The sequence below is a fragment of the Cupressus sempervirens genome, chromosome 3, assembly GCF_028749045.1.
Source record: "Cupressus sempervirens isolate cs-2001-9-10 chromosome 3, ASM2874904v1, whole genome shotgun sequence".
In the NCBI taxonomy this organism is placed as follows: domain Eukaryota; kingdom Viridiplantae; phylum Streptophyta; class Pinopsida; order Cupressales; family Cupressaceae; genus Cupressus; species Cupressus sempervirens.
Genome location: NC_143120.1, coordinates 987924232 through 987947934, shown reverse-complemented (window position 1 = coordinate 987947934; position 23703 = coordinate 987924232). Strand labels below are relative to the sequence as shown.

The window sequence follows — 23703 nt, the reverse complement described above, 5'->3', positions numbered from 1 at the left end:
CCTTCCTCATTAGAGCTTGTTTAACCTTTGCCTTCATACATACTTCAAAAGTTATGGAGCAAAGAGCTTTGTGAGTACTACTAGCAACCTTTTTTGTTGATTCCTTGAAAGAAATGCATCATAATCTTGGTGCATTCTTAAATTCTTTCTCCCTTTTCTCCTTGCAAAATCATTAGAATAGGATTAGGATTTCAATTTTATCGATGTTGAGTCAAATTAACACTTCGTGTCTAGGTTAAGAAAGGAGTTGACTTTGTCTAGAGGTATGATCTCCACTGCAATGCCCCGCACCTTGAGAGCATTCCCCTCTTATCATTGAAATGTTAAACAAATTCAGCACTGAGTGCAATTTCAAGTCATAACAGTTACATATGCCAACTTGGTGAGATATTGAATATTTGATCCACATAAGAATTGTGAAAATACTTATAATGCTTTTACATTTCTCTTTTCAGCATATTGGGTTTTCCTTGTTTGGCTAAAGATTTATTCCATGACTTTTCACAACATCCCTTGTTACTAATAGGAATACAATTGGTGGTTATAAAGCCTAGCTTATAGTTGTCAAATGTAGGTCTAGTACTTGGTTTGAACTTGTATATGTATGGGTTGAAAGCAATGTGTTGACTCCTAAAATCATTTAACATCTTTTCTCATATTTGTTGTGTAGTTTCTGCCTCAACCATGTGCAAAATCCAACGTGGCAATTTTTGCCATATCTTAAGGGGAACTTACGTTTGAGACAGCTATTTTGAGGAATGCTCATATAGGAAGCCTACTTTAGCAATAAATGTCATTTATGATATTGCTATTGATATTCAACTGCATAGTTTTTGATAACTAATTGCATCTAGATAGTGCTTCCAACTCAAAATCGCTTAAAACATCAAGTGGAGCAATGATGGACAAACATTTAAAGAGTTGTATTGATGTGATTATAAGATGTTTGTGTGTACGGTAGATTAAGAGGACTAATCTATAGTGATTATGACTTGTTTCCATCATTAGTTGCACATGCATGCTTTTTTTCTTTTTTTTTAATTATAACAAACTCTAGAAGGTCTCATTAAGGCATAGTAGTCAAGGCCTGCCTATTATCTATTTTATCTCCATTTAATTGTCCTGTCAAAGCAGGCCTCAGGGATCACCATCTTAGATCCTTCATAGCCTGAAGAAGAAGAGAAGCCCTACTCCTATGCATTGGCCTCAGGCTGGTCTTTCCTTGTTGATGACCTATCTCATCGTCCAATTGCTTTGCTATCCTTTTCTTGATTGTGACTACCTAGCCTTTTCTTTGTTGTATTTTTTGCAACAAAGGAGTTGGTGAAACTGAATGGCCTTTTATTTTTAAATGTGTTGCTTACCAAGATATACGTAAGAACTATAAAGATAACTTGAAGGAGGGCTGTCTAAACCAACATTTTGAAGAAGTAAGGCTGCACAAAACTGCTGGTTTTATGATAAAGATTTATAACCAGAGACCTGACATTGAGAAGAACAAGAAGATGGTCTAGGATTTGACGCTGGGTCCTTGGACTGTTAGTTTCATGGATGTCATTGAAATTCCTTCTTAGGGGGAAAAATCCTACAACTATGGGAGCCACCTGCAGGTATATGAGAGTATTTTAGCATCTGTGTGTGAAATATAACCTACCATCTTAGAGGTCATTGTGAATTTCCTTTTCAATTAATCAAAAGAGCAAGGGGACCCATGTCCTTTTTTATACGTATCTAAAAAAAATTGTCAAAAAAATTTTAATTATTTATTGGTTATTTACAGAAATTAATTGAATTAGAAATTCAAATTTAATGTAATTGATTCTTATATCTAGTTGAAATTCTAGGCTTAGAAAATAAATATAAAAATAAATCAATTGATCATAAGTTAAATATTTTTTGAAGTAAAGCTTACAGATTGGCTATATAAATATACAATATACTACATGGGGACTGAAGGTGAGGATCATATAATTGAAGAAGTAGAATATCATTGCTCTTATTATTTATTTTTTGCTATGCAATTACGGTCCGCATCCAAGCCCTCCCCCAGGGGTTCTCTGCGACGGCTTGGGGTCTCTTCCTACACCAAGGCCTATCCCTCGCTCTTCAAATTCTCCCCAAGTGTTCAGGATAGCTAGGGTGGTTGTTCTGCCTCTGTTCTCGATTCCAAGTTCTTTTTTTTGGTTTTTGTTTCCCTCTTGTTCTTTTCCCCAGACACCGTTTGTTGCTCCTATTGTTGGCTTCTCTTTGTCCTAGCTCTTTTAGTCCCTTTGACCCGTTTGTTAGTATTTCATTGAACATTAATAAATTTCTCTTATCTATATTCTCATTTCATTTGATTCCTAGGAAACAACGAGGATTCAAAAACTTGCAAATGTTTAAGAAAAGAAAATTTATTGAGCTTAACTGCAATTTTTAAAAACAAATCTTGGTGCAAGGAATACTCTGTTGTCCTACATTTTGTGATCACAAAATGTTGGTAACAACACGAAACTTTTCCAAGCTAGTTCCGTGTTTCTCTAAACTTAAATTTGATATTTAATTGTTTAATGTTGATCGATTGATCCATTTCAACTCATATATCAAATTGTTTTACTGAAGACCTTCATCAAGTCTTTTTCGTTTTACTTTTTGTTGAGCCTTCGCTTGATTTTTGAAGCCTCCATCGTCCGATCTTTGCTTTTGAGTTTGTGTTTGCTTGTTTTTAGTCCTTTGGTTTTGCTCATGTCATGCCTTTTGTTTTTCCCTTCGATTAGGTCTAACCTAAAGGTCAATCTGAAAGTGGACATTTTAGGTGCAACAGCACGAATTAAAAATATGATGTTATATTTTCAATTTGACATTCACTTATTGAAAAATATAACATTATATTCACTTTTTGTTATGTTTTTAAGTTACTTTTACTTTAAATTTATAACTTAAAGTGACTATAGTGCACTTTATGTTATAATTTTAAGTTGAGTTGCTTTTTAATTTTTCACTTAAAGTAACTATATAACTATATAGTTTCATTTTAATTTTTTGTTTTAAAAATCAAATGCTTATTTAAATGTTACTTTAAATGATGTTGATGTATTATATTTCATAATATAATAAATAAATATTGTTTATGACCCATTTTGTAACATTTTTATAATTTTAAGTGAATTAAATAACTTAAAGTCTTCATAAGTGGACATTTTATATGCAATAACATGTAAAATCCATCAAAAGTGGGCTTTTTACATGTCACTGTATATAAAGTTTACTTTGGTGGACCTTTTTGATGTCATTATATCAAAAATTCATCATAAGTGGACCTTTTTGATGCTATGACATGAAAAGTGAAGTTTTTATGTCTGAACATCTAGAAGGTGAGTTGCATTTTAAAATATGCATTCTCCTCCAAAAAGTGTGATTTTACTTGGATGCAAATAACATAATATGCACCCAAAAAGGTCCAATTTTACTTGGATGCATATTTTTAAACATGCTATGCACCCAAAAAGGTCTGATTTTGATCAAAAGCATGTTTTAAAATGTGTTGTGCCCTCTAAAAAGTCCGATTTGAAAGAATGCATGCATTTGCTCCTCAAGAACCCCATTTTGCTCTTTGTGAAAGATTTACTTGGTGGATTTGCATGAAATCTTCTCCATTGAAGGCATTTTTACCTAGCAATGAGTTTCCTTGCGTCAAGAATGGATTTAACATGCTGAAAATTGTTTTTGGGAGCTCAATCCTAGGGCATGTTTTTGAAAAAAACTCCAAATACCTCCATTTTTTATCAATGCTTTTGCATGAGGATGAATCGATTTGGTCTTATTTGGTGATTACATTGCATATTGGTTAACATTTTGGTGTTTAAACACCAAATCGATTTACTCATGCTCCTTGGTGAAACACGCTTTTCACCAAAAACGTCCCATGAGTTTCCATTTGCAAAATGTTGGATCTTGGAGTGTTTTTAGGGCATGTTTTGGCATCTTCTAACAAGAACTCCTTGTTTGCTGCCCTCTCCCATTCGAATTTGCAAAGTTGGAAAAAGTCTTACCATTTTTGGAGAATTTTTCAAACATTGGAGCATCTTTTTCCTTCATTTTTGGCACTTAATCTTCATGTAAGTGGATTTATTCTTCCTTGTTATTTAATTTGTGCTTATCTTGCTGATTTTATGCATGATATTACTTGATGGTTGCCATTTGTGAAAATCTTTGCCATGGAAAATGCATTTTTCCTTTAAATATTAAGTTTTTATTCATTTTCATGTTTTTGGTTCTTTCACAAGTCCCAATTTCAAATTTGAATTTTGAAGTGCATTGCATCTTGGCATGTTTGAGTTATTTTTTGAAGGTACGTTGTTTCTTTTGTGTTTTTGTGTTTTGTGCTTGCTTGCCAGTTTTCTCCATTTGGAGAAATTACAGGTTCTTTCCCAAGAATTTGTTTTTGATTCATTACATGCGAAAGCATCGTCATATTCCACATTCTGTTTCCATGTCACAACACTTCATCTCTCACTCAACAAAATACGATTACATGTTTTTCATCACATTCGCCATCCGCTTATGCATGTAATCTCATTTTTCATTTCCATTTTCACCCATCTCACTTTTCGTTCCCATTCGCATGACAAAATTACACGAAATGTCATACGTGTAATTGTATCCAAAAAGTCTGATTTTGATTAAAAGTCACATTTTGAAAAGTCAAAAAGATGTCATTTTCAATTCCCATGTACTTTGACTTCTCCTTTTCACCAAAAGTGACTATAAAACTCATTATCTCACTTCAATTTTCCATTTCCATCTCTTCATATGCATTTGCGGTTCCATGAATAAATACATGTTTCCACATCTTTCCATGCTTTCCATCTTGACCTTCATTTCCACATACATGTGAAGTGTATCCTTCACCTGCATTTGCATCTCATTTCACCCTCCACTTCCCGTTACATGTTGCATTTACATGTGCTCATTTTTCATACAATAATGCCTTAAAAACGCTAAGTCGCTTTTGAAATCAGCAATTTTCATTTGCACACATTCCCATGCATTTCACCTTCACGCATTCTCATTCCATTCCATTTCATTTCATTTTCCATTTTCTTACTTTCATTTCATTTTGCTTTCCGTTCATATGCATATGCTTTCTCTTTGAAGTCATTTTGACGAATTTGTGAAGTCTCCAATCCATTTTCAAATCTTCACTGATGACCCGGAATTCACTTGTATGGAGATTCCTTCTGATGATGTATTTATGTTTTGAGATTTTTGTGTTGCAGCGCAAGCACAAGATATGTCCTCGCTATCCAAATCCAAAAGCAAAATGAAATATCAATATGATAAAGAATTGGCTCATATCTATTTTGGATAATGTGTTGGACACAAAGATTGGTCATGTGAACATGGTTGATTTTCTACAAAGAGTTGAAGCTCCGGTTAGTCATGAAATGAAGCACATTAGGAGAAGCAACATTCACTTGGTATTTGTGTTTCCTATGGCAGCTATAGAACCTAATTTCGTTTATGGATGTGCACGGCGGTTTACTCCGAAGACGAAGACTATCAAAGATATTGATGGCAAGGTTATCATTAGCCTAGATCCTGAGGTTATAGAACAAATCTTCAAGGTTCCACATAAATCAGAATGTGTTGATTTGACTAAAGGATCATCATTGGCCAGTTGGAATGAGCAAAAGAGTAATTATCAGAAGTATGTCAACCTTCACTGGTTAGACAATAAAAGAAGTAATTTCTCCAGATGGCCAAAGACCGTTCATCGGTCAAATTTCAAACAAGAGTATAAGGATCTCATCATCCTTCTCAGTCGGATTCGTGGCCTTAAAGATTCTACTAATTTTGAGCCATGGATGTATAAGTTCATATTTCAAATAATAGAGAAAACAGATTACATCTTTTGGGGAGAACTTATCAGTATTGCACTATGCTAGCAGATATGTAATGTGGGAACATCAGTACCTTTCTACATGAATTCTTCTCTAGTTTACATCGTTGTTGCCATGGGATCTTTCTCTGGTCTTTTTACCAAAGGAGATCATCGTCAAGTTCCTATTTGGGATTACTATGACCAAATCACTTTGGCAAATAGTAAATTCCACTACAGAAGAGTCCAAGATGCCTTCTTCGGACATTTCCGGTGCTTATTTGATTAACAGTTGTCTATCAAAAGAGTATCTGATGCAGCATCGGAGAAGGTGAACCAATATGACTGTATTTTTTTTCAGTTTCCCACTTTCACATACTTGAGAGTTGAATATTTCAATGGAGAACCGTATACATTACCTAAGTATGCTACAGATTGAATCATCCTGATGGAGCTAGCTAGACAGCTCATGGACGTACAGAGTGATCAGCATGTTTCACATAGGCCTAATTTTGGCATTACCTCAGCTAAGCCTTTGGCTATTGGCAATTATTCAATAATTTTTGTGCCTAAAGCAAAGAATATGGAAACAGAGTTTCAATTGATTACTTTAAAAAAGTTCAAGGCCAAATTTGATTTTGACTATCGAGAGATGAATTCTCAGATGAAAAGAGCCTACACTCATGTTCATCGCATCGAAGACATCTGGATAGATATGAGGATAGAACTTGACATCACGAAGATGGATTATTGCAGATTAACCTTGTAGCAGATAATTGATCTTAATATGTTGGAAATCCCTTCAGATTTTCAAGTTGAAGATGATGGCGACATCCTTGATCCGGAGTTTCATCAAGCCAGCTTTGATAAGAAATGTCTTTTTCTTATCCAATAGCAACAAAAGGAAGGTGATGAAGGGCCACACCACCCTTACCAACTCACAACCAAGGTCACAACAATATGGAGACAAAGAGATGACAAAATGTTTCACAAAGCATGCTTTTATTATACTTGAAAATCCTTACAATATCAATAATATGATATCATAGATATGACTTTTTTCAAAAGAAGTTTACAAATGCTTCAACATAAGAGAACTCCCAAATAAGAGCTTCACCAAGATCTGTCACCAAGAGAACTTTCACCTCCAAGCTTGCTTACAAGAGATTATACTCGAAGAGCTTGCACTTGAAGAGCTTACACTCGAAGAGCTTGATTACAAATGATAATAAGCCTTGCTTAAATAGGCACTTACCACCCAAGATATTACAAACACAATCAATGTGTGATAAAAGATAAATACAACTACCTTACAACAAATATTAAATTCCTACCCAAATACAACTAAGCACCACTATGTGGCCCAATTAGAAAATTACATTTCTTTTGTAGATCACAACAAATATTAAATGCATGATTTAAGGAACTTTCCACAAACTTCTAAGATGCCACCTACACTTCAATAAATGAAATGACAACTATTTTCTTATTTTTCTATTTACGCCACCTATGCACTTTGAAAATAGAAATTTCTCTTTTTCTCCTTTTTTTTCTATTTTCTACTTTTATTTTTATTTTTTTCTTTCTATTTTCATAACTTTATCTCTCCTCCACTTTTTTTCTTTTTTCTTTTTTAATAACTTTCAAGATGCCCACTTTTTTTTTTTATACAAGATGCTCCTGCATCAGAAGGTACAACTATCATGGACAGATTTCAATCCATCCTAGTAAACACCAACAAATGCTTGAAACGTAAAGGCCTTAAAAGAGTAAATCTTAAGATGGGCTTCGATTGTGGAAGTTTTGGTCCTCCTGGCAGGAAATCACAACTGGAGATTACAAGGGAAGATGGTGCCTCATCTTCTGATGCCAAGGGTTCCCTCAAATTCAAATTGAAGGGCGGAAAAGGAACAAAATCATCTCAAGTTCCTAAGCCAATTCAAGAATCGGTAGCAAAATCAGAAGAAATTGGAAACAGCATTTGATACAGGAGATTTAGATGAAGAAGGGGAAATCATGATCATATCTCCTCCAAAGCCTGCACGAGCCTGTATGTCTTCTATACATGAAGAACCCTTTTTGCATGAGGTTGATGATGATGTGGATTCATTTTCCACTGTTTTCACTCCTTCCATTCCAGTCTCGGAGGTTAATATCATGGCTCTTCCTATTTCTTCTGCTGCTCCTCGTGTCCCTGCACATGAACAATATGATCACTTAGCAAATGTGTTTAAAGATTTTCCGACTCTAACCAGTGGTCAAGTTTCCCAACTTAATACATCTTTGACAGGATTTGAACTTTTCATGACGGAGTTTTCTCAACATGTTCCTATGCCTTCAGTGGTACAGACTGAATCTTGCTCAGTCACTACGGATATACAATCTAGATCAATGTCAATGGTCTCCACTGTGCCTGCTTCTACAGATGAAAGTTTCAACCTGTCTGCATGGTTGAGTAAAATAACAAAGAGAAGGAAAGTGATTGTTCCTCCTAACAATCTTCCTGTTACGAAGACTAAATCCAAATCTTTGAAAGATAAGATTGTTTCTAGAATTTTAGTTAATTCTGATAAAACCAAATTTGTTGAGGTTGCTAAGCCCTTGGTAGATAAACTTGTTGAGGAACTTACTCATTCTGACTACAAGTTTACTAAGGTTGAAGTTGGAAAGCAATCACGTTTGGGTTGTTTGCAAGATGCTCAAGATGCATTGGCCAATGTATCAAAAAGCAATCATGAGCTTTGGAAAAAGATGAATTGTTGAAATAGGAGATCTCTCGTTTGAATGAGGTTATCCAAAAACAATCTTCTTAGAATGTTGTTGTTATGTCTCAAATGTTTAAAGAGACGAGGCTAATTGAAGCTGCCAAGTCTTGGATATAAGAAATCATTTATGGAGGAGATCGAGCCATCACAGAGACATTTGCAGTTCTTAGGCGTGTCATAGAGATGAATGAAATGGAGCAAAACTTAATTTCTTCTTTGACTTAAGAAGCAAATAACTTGGAAAAAATCCTTGATGATTGGGATGAAATGGTGAAATTCAATTTGGATGCCTTGGTTTCATGTGACATTCTTCCGTCATGTGAAATTTTTTTCAAATTTTAAGGGCTCATTGGTTACTAGGAGGAGACATTAAGGAAGCTGATCACAAAGTTGCAGGTGGCTTTTGGAGATTGTAAAGCAATTGAAACAAGTGTCACTTGTAATTTGGAACAGATGGAATGTTGCAGTAGAGATAGTAAATTCAAAATATATCAACAGGATCAATGCTGATGTAGATTATGAAAATTTTGGTTCACATACGATGATCAAGTTTGTTTTGTATAAAGCCTTGACAAAACACTTGTTAGATACTACAGCAACAAGTTCCAAAGTTGTGCAATCGGCATATGAAAATGCAGTGAGAGTTGAAGCCATATCGAAGACTATGGAAATTGTTGATCTTCCCACAGTGCATGACATCATTGTCAAATTCAAGGCACTGAGAAACAATCTCTAAGATTGTTGTTTTGTTTTAATTTCATGTTAGTAGTTGTAAAGAATGCATTAGATGAAAAATCATAATTACATATAATGCGAATTACATGTGTATGTAAAACATGTAATGCGAGTTGCATGTAACCCTTTATTTTCTTTTGTAGTTAGACTAAGTCAAAGTTGGTTGAGTTGCTCCCACTTTTTTCTCTACCTTTTTCTCAACTCCTATGCCTATATAAAGGAGTGCCCCCTCATTGTAAAATCATCATTTTATCTTTATGCAAGAGAGCTCTAGAGAAATTGTGCCAACAAAACTTTATTTGTGTAAGCACTATTTTGAGAGAAAGTGAATACAAAGGAGCATTTGAGACTTAACTTTGATTAAGTGAGATTGTTATTTGTGTGAATTGTAAGCTTTGTCTATAATTCATCCAAGTTGTCTTTGATTCATGTTATCTTGTGTTATTCGCAATTGTATCTTGTGAATTGAATAGAAAAGAGTTAAGAAGCAATTGAAGCCAAAGCTTTGACCAGGAGCAATTGTGAAAGTCTGTAGCTTATATTTTCTTCTTAATTCGCAAAATCACTAAGTATTCTTACTCTTAAGAGTCTTTGTGCCCTAATTGTAAAGCTTTTCCATATAGAAATACAGGCGGACTTAGAGTCAAACTAATACATTTTTAGCTAGCCTTTGAGTTAGTGAAGGTTTATCGGTATCACTGTTTCCAGCGCTTGATAGAAGTGTAGTTAGAGATTCACCCTGCCCATTACTCACTCCACGAGTAAGTGGATTCTTTCTCGAAAAATAAGAAGAAAGGATATTGGTAAGACTCATTTTATAAAAATCTCTCGACTTCTTGCTTACTTTGAGTTGATCCAAGGAACGGTGAGAAGGGGGAGCCTTCCCTTTAAGGTAGGATAGACTCTGTCTCACACGCTATGGCTGGTCATCCTATTTTGCGACTGAATTTTTACCCAAAAGTGTCGATTGCAAAATATCCACTGAACACATTCTATGCACTACAAGGCCATCCTAAAAAGGTGAAAGAGAAAAATGAACCCAGCACGACCTCTAAGAAGTAATATGCACCTTCAATATCCTACATTTTTCTTTTGAACGGATTTCAATAGTTTGATACAAGCACATACTACTAAACCATCAAAATGGAAACCAACATAGTTAATTTCCCATCCATTAATCCTTAAGAGGAAAGATAATGTAGTTTGCAAATCTAATAAAATTTTTGCAACATAATGTGTAAATCAACAATGCAAGAGCATGAAAGAAGAAGATTAGAAGAAAAATAGACATGAGAGAAGAAACCCTAATATACATAGGGAAAACTTTTTCCAGTAAAAAAATCCCCCACTCCAAAGCATTGAACCAATGCTTTAATCTGCAACAAACTATTAGAATACACTTGCAAGCTCTAGGCCTTTACATAGAGTCTACATCTTGCTTTTCTAAAGGAAATCTGACAGCATAAGCCTACGAAGAATATTTTTTCTCGCCTCTCTTGAAACCAACATATAAGACATGCAATATAAAGAGAAATACAAATTGAGGTAACTTCTAGACCAAGTGAAAAGAAGTGAGTATCCCAATCCATGTTGCACATTTTTAAACCACCTCATTGCATGTGAATGACACTTTGTACATCATTTTCTAGGCCCAGTAACATGCACCCAAATTTAGGCACCCATTTTCTCCATGCAATTTTCCTACTAACACTTGTCAAACCTGTCATAGAAAGCTGTCATAACCTATCACAAGAATTTGTCATAGAATAATAACTTATCATAGTTTTCTAAGATGCTGATATGTGGGTAAAATATCTCTACCACAGTGGGATGGGACACCTACTTTTCTATGTAAGAAAATACATTCTTAGTCATCTTCCATGTCACAATGCCATGCCACACTAGAGACAACAAAGAATGTCATTTCATGAGAAAATAATATAACATTAAGGCAATTATATGATAAGGCCCAAAAAAACACTAGGAAAGATAATGATACATATCATTTTCTTACAAGATACTATGGCATTAAGGCAATTATATGAGAGGATCAGGCCATACTGTTGAGGCATCACTTCACTTGAAAATAAGCATGGAATCAAATTCTCACAGGGTTCCTATGAAATATTAATCACCAATATTATTAAGGCATTGTTGAAAAAGCATACTTCACGAGCCAAAAACATGATAAGACTTACACTCAATCACTACAAGTGGAGTGGAAGCAACCAGCTTAAATAAAAACCAGAATCACAAATGCTTAGTAAACCACAACAAGCCCATCTATGCTAGACATCAATATCCAATGGTATGATCAGGAAGAAGATGCAGTAGTAAATTGTTTTTACATAGCATTTACCACAACACTATCACTAAACCTATCAAAAAGGGCCAACAATACTCCAAAGTATTTAGTCATAATAAGCTAAAAGCCATCTTGCTTTTTGACCAAAAATTTATGACTAGGACAGAATAACTGGATAAGCTAACTTGGGCTAAGCGTTATGCTTGATGCAATCTCCAATACAATCATCATCTCTTTTAAAAACTACTTGTGGGCCTCTAAAAGGGCTTGAGTTCCTTAGAAAAATAACAAATTCCTCAAACACATACGCTATTACGATAATAGATAAGCTTCTATTATTCGTTAATGGTTATCAATTTGTAATCTATTGTAAATATTAGAATGTTTCTAATATTAGTTAGTCTGTAGTTATATGTTAGCTTTCTTTAGCTTTCTTTTAGCTAGAATAGAATGTTTCTATTCTTTACGATCATTTCCTAAGGCAACATTGTTTTATTCTTTTGTATATATTGACCTCTCGGTCTTTGTTAATAACAAGCAAGTACTTTACCAATTACTTCGTAATATGTAACAAAGCCAATTCTCTATATTTTTTTGAAAAACATTATAATTTGTTGTTCAAAATTATTAGAGCAATATTTTTCGAAATTATTTTCTATGATATCTGCTTCTTATGGCCATTTTTCTGCAACTGCTGAAAGGCCATTTTTTGTGGCTTTTTTTTGCAGCAGGCCATTTTTTTTCAAAAACCTAATTTTCTGTACTGGATCAAAAAATACGTATAGATTCTTGATGGGTTTTTTGAGATCTCAGCAGGGTTATCATCTATTTTTTCCTAGGTGCTTCAATTTTTGAACTAGCGGATCCAAAATTGACAACATATTCTTTCTAGGTTTTCCAAGCTCTCTTCTAGGTACCCCTTCAAATTTTCTAGGTCTTCCGTTTATTTTGCCTCAATGTACATGCCTTCACAGATTTTCACACTTTTTCATTGGAAAACGTGCTATGGCATCTTTGACTAATATTTTCCTTGAGAACAAATCAAAATTCAATGGTTGAAATTATGGCACTTGGAAGCAACGGATAATAGCAATTTTTTAATATTAGAATATTGATCAGATTGTTTTAAGTGTTACACAGCGTCCGACCACCCCTCGTACTGATCAAGATACATAGGATCTAAATAATTGAGAGGCGGTGATGCTTCTCAAATTATTCGTAGCTGATGATCAGCTCTCTCAGATTCCATCTAGCAAGACAATTGCTAAGATATAGGCACATCTCAAACATCTTCATGAGACTTATGACAAAAGCAAAGCTTTCTTCTTAAAGAACACTCTGTTTTCTGTTATCATGGATGAGCGAACATCGCTCTAGGCTCACCTGAATAGGATTCAAGAAATCTGTGATCAGTTGCTTGCCATTGGTCACAAGATGGAGAAGAGGACATTACTCTCAAGAGTTTACCCAAGTCCTCTAAGCATATTATCGAGATTCTCAACATCACTTCTTCTGGTGTTGATTTGAAATTCATAGATCTCTGCACACTTCTGCTTCAGCAAGATCGGTGGAAACAATAGTTCGGTAGCAATTCCAGCTCCACCTCCTCAAAGCAAGCCTTTGCTGCTAAGTTCTTGCAGAAGGATAAAGGAAAGTCTCAACAGTCTTCTCAACAAAAAGCCTCTGCTCCAGATTTAGAAGGCTCCCGGAAGAACATTCAATACAACTATTGCCACAAGTTTGGTCACATGATGGTTGAATGTTGGAAACGCTTAGCTACCCAAATCTAAGCAATCAAGTTCGCAACCCAAAGCAAACAATGCAGAGCACATTGAACAGACGAAATCTACCTTTTACGCCTTCATGGCTAAAAGACCTACAAATCATGGGAAGTTGTCTACCTGGTACATTGATTAAGGTGCTTCTCGTCACTTCACCCACTACAAAGACTAGTTCATTGATTACCAACCTTATTTAGATTCTGTTAGTTTTGGTGATAGAGAAGAGTACAAAGTTGTCAGCAAAGGCAACATTTAGATTCAGTCTGTTGGGAGGAATCTCATTTTCCTCGATGTGTAGTACGTTCCATGGATGGAACTAAATCTACTCTCAGTCAATCAATTGTTGCAACATTCTCCACAGTTGGATGCCACATTCAATTCGCATCAGTGTACCATCACTGATAGGGCGACTCAGTCTATTGTTGTAGTGGGTCTTGAGGATCATTGTTTTTTCCGACTTACTGATTCTAGTGATTCTCAAGCCTTAGTTATGGCTAATCGGCGATCTTCTGTTAGCACACTTTGGCATCAACGGTATAGGCACTTAAATGTGCATCATCTCCGTCACCTTGCTTGGGAAGAGCTTGTCCTCAATTTGCCAGAGATTCAAACTCAACAGCTTGGTGTTTGTGATGCATGTCAGGCTGGGAAGCAACATTGCACACCTTTCACTAGTGGCAATTCATGGCGAGCTTCTCAGGTACTTCAGCTTGTTTATACCGATATATGCGACCCCGTGGCCAATCCTTCTATTCTTAGGTCCAAGTATTTTTAAATGTTTGTTGATGATTTCAGTAGAAAAATGTGGGTATATTTTCTTAAAACGATATCAAATGCATTTCCTGTCTTTCAGAAGTTTAAACCTTAAGTTGAAACAAAGTGTGGGAAATCTATTATTACTCTTAGGTCAAACAATGGGAGGGGAGAGAATTTTGTTCTAATAAATTCTCTAGCTTCTTGGATACTAATGGCATCAAACACCAGTTAACTACACCCCACACACCACAACAAAACAGTGTAGTTGAACGTCGGAACTAAACAATCACCAAGATGGCTCGCTCCGTTCTTGAACACAAACATGTTCCGACAAAATTTTGGGCAGAAGAAGTCAACATTGCAGTTTATCTTTTAAACCGATCACCCATAGTGGCGGTCAAAGGTAAGACTCCAGAAGAGGCCTTATCAAGTCACAAGCCCAGAATCAGTCACCTGAAAAGTATTCAACTCCCTTCCTTTTGTTTGGATCCCTAATGCGTCCTGCACCGAGTTGGATGCCAAGAGTCAAAAACTCATGCTTGTTGGATACAGTAGTCTTCACAAAGCCTACCTCTTGATCAACACTGAGACATCTCGTCTCCTATACCAGTCACGATGTAGCCTTTGATGAGTAGCGAGGACCATTCATGCCTACTTCTCTTGTTCCTGATCCAACAGACCAGCCTATGAAGGCTCATGATTTGGGAGTTAGACTTCCATTAGGTCCACCTAATGGGAGGGCTCCGATAGTTCCTTCGGCTCCAGTCATACCAATGATCCTTGTATAGACACCTCCAACTTCTCCTGCAAGATCACCCAGATTTGTAGATGCTTCACCTGAGTTTGATCCAGATTCTTCAAATGAGGAACTGATCGTAAAGCATCTCCTAATACTAATGTTGGTCATTCTCCTCTCCGGCCTAAGTGGTGGGCTAAGACACTTGGTAATCTTCGCGATGAGGAGCTTATTGATGGGAGAACTACTCGAAGAAAGAGAAAACCTAAAAAGTTTGTTAACTTTGCTCTTATGGCCAACAGTCACAATGCATTTGAATCTCATACATATTCTGAGGATAAAGGAATTCCAGAGTGAGAACAAGCCATGACATTTGAACACCAAAGCCTGCTAAAGAATAACACTTGAGTCGTTTCTGATCTTCCACCAAGGAAGAAACCCATTGGCTGCAAATGGGTTTACAAAATCAAATACGAGTTTTAGGTGCAAAGGGTTTTTCTCAACATCAGGGTATCGATTATGAGGAGACCTTCACCCCTACTGCAAAGATGAGCACAATCAAATTAGTCCTAGCCATGGCAACACAGTTTGGCTAGAAGGTCCATCAAATGGACGTCAAGAGTGCTTTCCTAAATGGTAATCTCCACGAAGAGGTCTACATAACACAACCTCCTGGTTTCAAGGTTGCTAGTAAAGACCATCAAATTCTCAGATTGGCGAAAGCTCTCTATAGCTTGAAGCAAGCCCCTAGGGCATGGTACATGAAAATCGATAAGTACCTCAATGATTAAGGCTTCAAAGGAGTTCTTCAGACTCAAATTTTTACATCAAGACTACTGACAATGACATCATCCTTCTGGTTATTTATGTGGATGATTTGATCATCACTAGAAGTTCGGCATCTTTGATTCAAGGAATCAAACAAATTTTATGCCAATCTTTTGATATGACTAGCCATGGCTCTTATAAACAAATTTCGTATGCAGGATTGCAAGCCTGCATCTACACCCATGGAGAAAGATCTCAAGTTATGAGCCAAGTCTAATTCTCCTCCCGTTGATGATACTATATACAGGCAACTAGTAGGAACCCTCATCAAGCTCTCTATTACTAGGCCTAATATCAGCTTCGCAGTTAGCTACATCTCATGTTTTATAACAGCTCCTAAGGCTGATCATTAGACGGCAGCAAAGCGTCTGCTTCATTATGTGAAGGGCACTACAGATTTTGGACTTCTTTACTCTCGAAATTCTAATCCTAGACTCAGTGGGTTCATAGATTCAGATTGGATAGGCTCTATCGATGATAAAAAGTCAACTTTTAGATGTGTTCAGTTTGGGATCCGGTGTCATCACATGGACCAATAAGAAGCAAAAGGTAGTTTCTCTCTCCTCTATAGAGGCCGAATACAGAGGGACGATCAAAGCTGGTTGTGAAGTTGTTTGACTTCATCGGATGCTTGAGGATATGCAGATGTCACCAGCAGGACCGACCACTTTGTTGATAATGAAGGCGTTATCAAATTAGCACGGAATCCAGTCTTTCATGAATGAACCAAGCATGTGGATGTTCATTGTCACTATATACGACAGTTCGTTGAAGACGGGACAATAAACTCGCAGTATGTTCCTGATAAGTTTGTTAAATTCAGAGGACAGTTTGGTGTTGTGGATAGATTAACCATTAAAGAACGGTATTAAAATAATAGATAAGCTTCTATTATTAATTAATGGTTATCTATTTGTAATCTATTGTAAATAATAGAATGTTTTTAATGTTAGTTAATATGTAGTTGTCTGTTAGCTTTCTTTAGCTTTCTTTTAGCTAAAATAGAATGTTTCTATTCTTTACGATTGTTTTCGAAAGAAATATCGTTTTATTCTTTTGCATATATTGACCTCTCGATCTCTGTTAATAACAAGCAAGTATTTTACCAATTATTTCGTAATATAGGCGCCACAGCTGATGTAGATTCCTCGAGGTACTCTTCAAGAACCAAATATTTTGCTGCAAGCCAACATACATATTTCTTGTAAGCCAACAATATGTTTGTTGTTTTGCTAGAATGATGGTGCACAGCCATTATTGGCACTTTTAAAGCCCAAAATGCATGCATCAAATGTGCACTAACAGACATGCTGATGCTAGAAAGGATTGCTCGACAAAACACGAGAAGTTCCAACAAATTTATATTCACAGCTGGCATGCATAGCTTGCCATGCACATGTCGAGTGAATTATTATAGTTGTTGAAATCAACAAAGAGGAGGCACAATTAGTAATAAAGCAAATAGGTACTGCCACTATTATTAGTAATTAGATTAATTTAGATCTAAATTATAGGATAGGAAAATAATCCAACAACACATGCCCTGATCCAAATGGATTGAGAAAGTTAAGTTCAGCTAACTAAGCCACAAATCTCAGAGTTCACATTTCAAATAAAACAGCAAGCAGTATGAACACAGTCTATGTGTTGTTGATGATCTTGGAAGCCCTGCGAAGGCAAAATGGCTTGTAAAGTTGCAAGAGATGGCATCCCATATAAGGTTTCTCCAGCATAATTCCTTGTGTTATAAGTTAAGTTCTTCTCAATGTTTCAGTTCCCTATTTATTTTTTCTCAAGCATGAAACCACCTACAATAATTTGTGGCATTTAAGCAACTCATTGCATAGCACAATTTTTTGTTTTCTTAAGCAAGTCATTAAGAGGATAACATATATGATCAGCTAAGTTGCTTATGCATAATATCAGGTTTGTGTTGGCAAATCCGATAGAATACACATGTTAATCACCAATCAGATTTGCACTGGAGCAATTGTGATCCTTATTATGTGTGCTTTTCTTGTGTTATCACTGTTTGGTGAAATGGAGCATGTGACTAAATTAGCTAGGCAAAAAGAGAAAATCAATTTGTTCCTTCACAGCAAGAGAAACTTGCAAGGAAGTGGGATAAGGAAATTATAAGCATAGCTCATGGAAAAAAAGAAAACTCCATGATGCTGAAGCAAAATTCACCAGGTTAGAAGAGGATGTTGCAAGCATCCTACTTTATGTGGCAGCTTGAAAGTTTGGAGATGATCATAAAGACTCTCATGGGTAAGCTAGGGATTTCCATACAGATTCCAAAATGAGTGAAGAATTTAGAAAAGAGCAACCTCAAGGCTAAGCAACCTCAAGGCTATAAGAAGCAGCCTGCAGCAATCAAACACCACCCAAATCAACTGTCTTTCAAAGAAGAGTCAAGGTAGAAGTTTACTAGTGTTAAACTTGACCATTCATGTTGGTGTAAATAAGTATTTACTTATTACACTTACTTAAGTTTACTTAGGTTAATGCATTATTTAATTATTTTACATTATTTTATTATTTATTTAGGTGAGACACTTAGGAGTTTGTGTACTCTCATAGAAGTGCACAACTCTAATTATGCACATGGTGTCTACAACACTAGAGTTTGCATCATTCACTGAATTGTCATGTTGACAACATAGTTATTCGCACTCCTAATTTCGCACATGTTGTCTACACCACTGATTTGCGTGCTACACCATTGTAGGCTTATCCTCACATCATCGCACTTAATCCTGTACTCAATGGAGGATAACCCATATCTAGTGGACATGTGTCTAGTTGTATGACTTATCATAGTGCTGACTTCTATGCATTCTAGAAGCTCTCCAGAGGCCTTTATATACAGGCACTTCTAGTGTACTCTTGATATGATTGTATGGCTTATTGAATGAATATCATCATTCTAATCATACTCTCTCTATTAGTCTACTGTTGTGCTTGTGTTTGAGTTCCTTGGTCTTGGGTGAATTCTGGCCTAAGCCAAATTCTTACAATTCAATACTCTAACTTGAACCATACTACGGTCCATATAATAATAGAGAAGAAAAGCAAATTTCCTTTTCCCAATGTGATTGACTAGTCATGCGCTCTCTTGGTTTAACAGTTGTGATCATTCCATGTCTTTAAAAAAATTACCACCAGTTTCTATTCAGAACAAGTTTAAGGAGTTGATTAGCAATTCTATCTTACTTGTCATGAACTTAAGGCAAAGAATTGCAAGATTATGTCATCAAGATGAAGGATACTGGAAGGCTGCGTAGTCCTCCACAAAGACCAATGTTGCTTACAAAGCCTAAAGATGTGGATGAGACATGTGCTCAACCCCATCATCAAGATATTGACAAGAAAATGATTTCATCATCCTATACGTATACAAAGCACAGTGGCTCCAAGTTGTAAAATAACGGTATGTAGATATGTAAGATTAAAAATACGACTGTACTGAAAACAATATATCTGAGAAATGCTATAAATATTAAGATGTTCACGATCATATATTGCAAAACGTAGGAAATTACGTAAAGAATTGCATTGTTATGAAAACAAAATAAGAATGATACGACTTCTTTAGAAAGGGCTCGAAATATGGAGCAACTCTGACATAGATGAGAGGGTAGCATGCAGCTTCATCCTGAAAAAGGTATACCTGAATAGCAATAAGGCTCATGATAAAAGTAAACCTATCAAAATCATCAAGGGCAAGTGGTTGCTTATGAGTTAATATCAGGTTTATAGACAAATAAAGATGGAAGAGTGTGTGTGTGTGTGTGTGTGTGTGTGTGTAGCTGCTGTAGAACTTGTTTAAAACTTCAAATTAACTATTATTACTAGAACCAAACTTCTGTTTCATGTGGATATTCCATTTCAACTATTTCTACAGTTGACGTAGAACCTGTCTTAAACTTCATATCATTACTTTATAATACATATAGGAACAAGCTCATGTTTCACACAGAAATACCGTTTCCACATTCCTATTATTTCCAAAGATATCTTCCCTAGTTTCCAGATGATACTGGATCCTACTGGTCATAATTCTTGGTACAAACACATGGTGAGTTTCCATGATTTTTGCTGATCAAAATGGTTGGTGTACAGGAAATATTTACCATTTCAGCTCCTTTTTTTAACACAGGCGTCCTACAGTCCCTAATACTCTTGATGTTGAGCTTGGTGTTCTACTAGCATATACTTGCTATGACATATTAGTCCATTTAACTTGAGTGCGCATTACTTCACTAATACTGAGGAAAAATTAGACACACTGCATGAATCTTTTTAACTAAAGGAACCATTATAATTTCTTTGTATCTAATAAAAATACTTGTTAATATGATGAAAAGATAAAGATCAAGCAAAACACACAAAAAAAAGATGTTAATGCCAGAAAACGTAGAAGACTCACTAATTCTCATGTCTGCAGTAGTACAAAATTTACAACATTATAATTCCGTCTCCTTTCACTCCAGTACCTGCAGTGTACACTAAGGGTTTATTTGAATCCATTACACTGTAGAAATGTATTTATAATTTCAGCTTGCACTCATAAAAAAAAATAAGTGTACCCAAAACAAAACATACCATTTCAAGAATTTCAACAATACACGCACATTATGATCATATCTGCAAAGAGACAAGTCATTTAAAGCAGATGAGAGAATGGACACATGCCATCACAATATAATTCATTTAAACAATATTTTTATGCAAAAGACCTCCTAAAGGCTAAAAGCTTCAGTGCACAACTATGATGTGCATCTCAGCAGCTACAATCAGCAAAACAGAGTTTATTCTAGAGATATTACTTAAGAGAAAATCTGACACTACACGGATATAGATAATCCATTAGTAATGCTCCCACTCAACTAAATACCAGTCACTGTAAACCATTTCAACCCCTATAACATAGGATGAATATCCCCCACATAAGATACATAAAGAGAAAAACAAAATGAAGAGAGGAGGATTAGCATTACGGCTGAGTTGCCTGGCACATTTTAAAAGCTGTATTATTAAACTTCTCAATGATCAAATGTAGAGGGCTCTTCCAAACTTCTCAAAACGTAATTGAAAAAATTTAGGAGCCTTTTCGCAATTGATCATTCCCATGCCATTCCTAAATTTTACTGCAGAGAAAGTTTAGCACTTGAAAATTATATGGAGGGAAGCTTTGAAACTTTTGATGAAAATATATGTGTCTCCATGGCAGGAAAAGTGTTGATGCAGGTGCAAAAACTCCAAGCCCACTTCTCCAGCGGCTGCTCAAAGTCTCTTATATTTAAAAAGCCTAAAGGTAATACAGTTTTGAAGTCCAAGATTCCATTTATTCCTATTTTTTAATTTTCAGGGAGCATTCCACACACGAGAGCAGGATTGGGCATTCCGCACATGAAAGGCAGAAGCAGCAATCCTCCTCTTCTAGGAACGCCATCCTAAGAAAATAAAAATTTGTGATGCAAGGAATAATTGGATGAATTTGAGTAAGCTAGAAATAACAGCTCAAAAATTACTGCCAGATGATGAAAATGAGTGCACAAACTACTTTCATCTCATTGTTCTCCAAAAGAAAAGGAAATTACTAGCAAGCAATAACAACTTTTGAGCTGAGGAAGCATTAAATTAGAATTTCACATTAATCAAAAAGCAGTTTTTAAGTACATTTCAATTAAATTTCTCTAAAAAATGTCATAATCTCTAGCACATTGTAGGGACCTTGTTGCAGTTTTTTGGCAATGTTACCATGGTCTCTGAATGAGATATTAGGTGGTTGAGCCATTTGGGTAGTTCATCTAGTATAACATTTTTCACAATCCATTTCTAACAATTCTAGGAAAACATTTTTAAGCCTCGGCCGATATAGACTTGATCAAGCAAAGCAAAACATACAGAATTGTCAGAAATCGAAAGAAAACTTTTTCTCACATCACTTGCTGAAATTTATTGCCAAGTTCTAAGAGGACCTCAAAATGGAGTCTCCCAAGGTAAGAAAAGTCAAGATCCTGACCGAGAAAACAAAAAGATAATGCTATTGTAATAGAAACCTCAGGTCATCACTTACACCATCTGGCTTTATATTCATCGATTGCCAACTGAAATTTGTCATAACAAAATTGAATAGATTCGGCAAGCAGCAAACTTCCACTACATAGCGTCTTAACGCATCAATTTTTTCGTATGTTTTCAATTTCTACCACAAGATTCTCAGACAACAATAAACTTTTTCCCATTGGCCGTCTAACCATGATCAAGGAGTTTTCCTTTCTCCAACCCCATTTTAATGAAATGTTCAAATCTGAGTGACGGTTGAATAAACTATTGTTCAAAAAACTTGGCACAAAATGTTAAGCCCGTCCTAAAGAGCATCAGAATGTATTAGGCTACACAAGGGTTTAAGTGTGCGCCTTAGGTCGAAAGTACATACACATTACACATATTTAATAATTTAGGTGTTAAAAAGTTGACCCTCGGCCATTAATCTCGTCTACTGAATAGTGAATCATGATCACAATGATGAACAGCAATAACAAAAAAAATTAAGTGGAGTAATCAAAATACCCTTCGTGCCTCCCATTTACATACACAACTGAAATGACAGCTTGAAAATAAAGTACGGATACACAATCCAGTACATATAACACGACAAATGATAGATTCCAGAAACAAGAAAACTTTAAAATGGATTCTGAGTCAGAGCATAGAAATAAGATGTCACCAAAAATATTGTAATGGAATAGAGTAGAGAACATGGCAGAAAAAACAAGGACATGATATGTTTCCCTTACCTCTCCTGCAAAGTCTTCCACTGTCTTCCAACTTATTAGAAACAGCCAAAACTAAAATTTCTACCATTTGACAAAACCCAAAACCAAATGCTCTGCAAAGTTTTGGCAAAACCCACTTGGAATAGCATGAAATGACATAGTGATTACTGATACCAGCGGTAGTTATTCCCATCACAGAAGTAACTACTACTATTAGTTCATGATCCAAAATAAAGGTCGTAAATAAGGTTTTAACTTTTCAGACACCTCGGGAAATAAATAAATTCCACGCTGTTTTTTTCACATCCCCATGAATTAGGTAAGACCCAGCTGATTACGAGGAAAATGAATTGCACCCAAATGATGAAAACAGTATAATTAGGATGAAAATAACAGTTTACCCAAAATAAGGTGGTGATGAGGATGATCGGCGATTCGACATACTCCGTGGATTTAAAATAGTAGGTATGAATCATTTAAGTCAACCAACTAAAAATTTGCAGAGTGGCACCAAATTCTGTGATAAGCAACGTGAATACCGACAATCATTTATGTGAGAAGCTGAGCAAGGGGCAGGTGGGTAAAGCATTTTGCATTGACTACAGGTGACTATGTTTTTGTTTTATTTTTTCTATAAATAGAATGGATGACAGGGAGTTAATGACTCCAGCTGGGTACTTAAAACCCAAAATTTGGAATTGCACTTTTGAATCCGATGAAGAATCCAAGATCTATGATGAAATAATCATTTAAAATAAATGAACGCAGAGAATCATCGATTTAACATAATTTAACTCTAAATTATATTTGGTGCTTCTGTATGAGATTTCTTCCAGTTCTTTGGTTTCAACGGTAGAATCTGTTTATTGTTTTTCCCGATCCTTTTCAATGCACCTGTCTTTATTTTCTTGTATTATATTATTATTATTATTATTATTATAAAACGACTTACTGCAATTAAAAAATACAAATTGATCGATCTATAAATATTGTTTTTTTTGGGGTTATTATCAACTATAAATTAATTATTCTTTGGGGTAATTATAAAACATAAATAGGAGAATGAAAAAGGGAGAGAGATGATTTGAGGTGATCGGTGACTACAAAATATAAATGGAGGAGAATAAGAAAGGGAGAGATGGTATTTAA

General features: G+C 35.5%; 1 protein-coding gene across 3 annotated transcripts in view; it reads right to left on the bottom strand.

Annotated features, from left to right (window-relative positions):
* Positions 1–23429, bottom strand: part of LOC149570069 (uncharacterized) — a 54306-nt gene extending 30877 nt beyond the window's left edge. Inside the window, exons 1-3 of one of the 3 annotated variants that reach the window (XM_089822712.1) lie at positions 22576–23429; positions 20375–20416; positions 20199–20265 (exon numbers count right to left, since the gene is read on the bottom strand). In XM_089822712.1, coding sequence (XP_089678838.1) covers positions 20199–20208 — 10 coding nt within the window. In that variant the 5' untranslated portion in view covers positions 20209–20265; positions 20375–20416; positions 22576–23429. Of the gene's footprint in view, positions 1–20198; positions 20266–20374; positions 20417–21851; positions 22200–22575 lie in introns of those variants that run through there. The other 2 variants (XM_089822711.1, XM_089822713.1) reach the window with 2 other exon arrangements.
* Between the last annotated feature and the right edge of the window lie 274 nt (positions 23430–23703).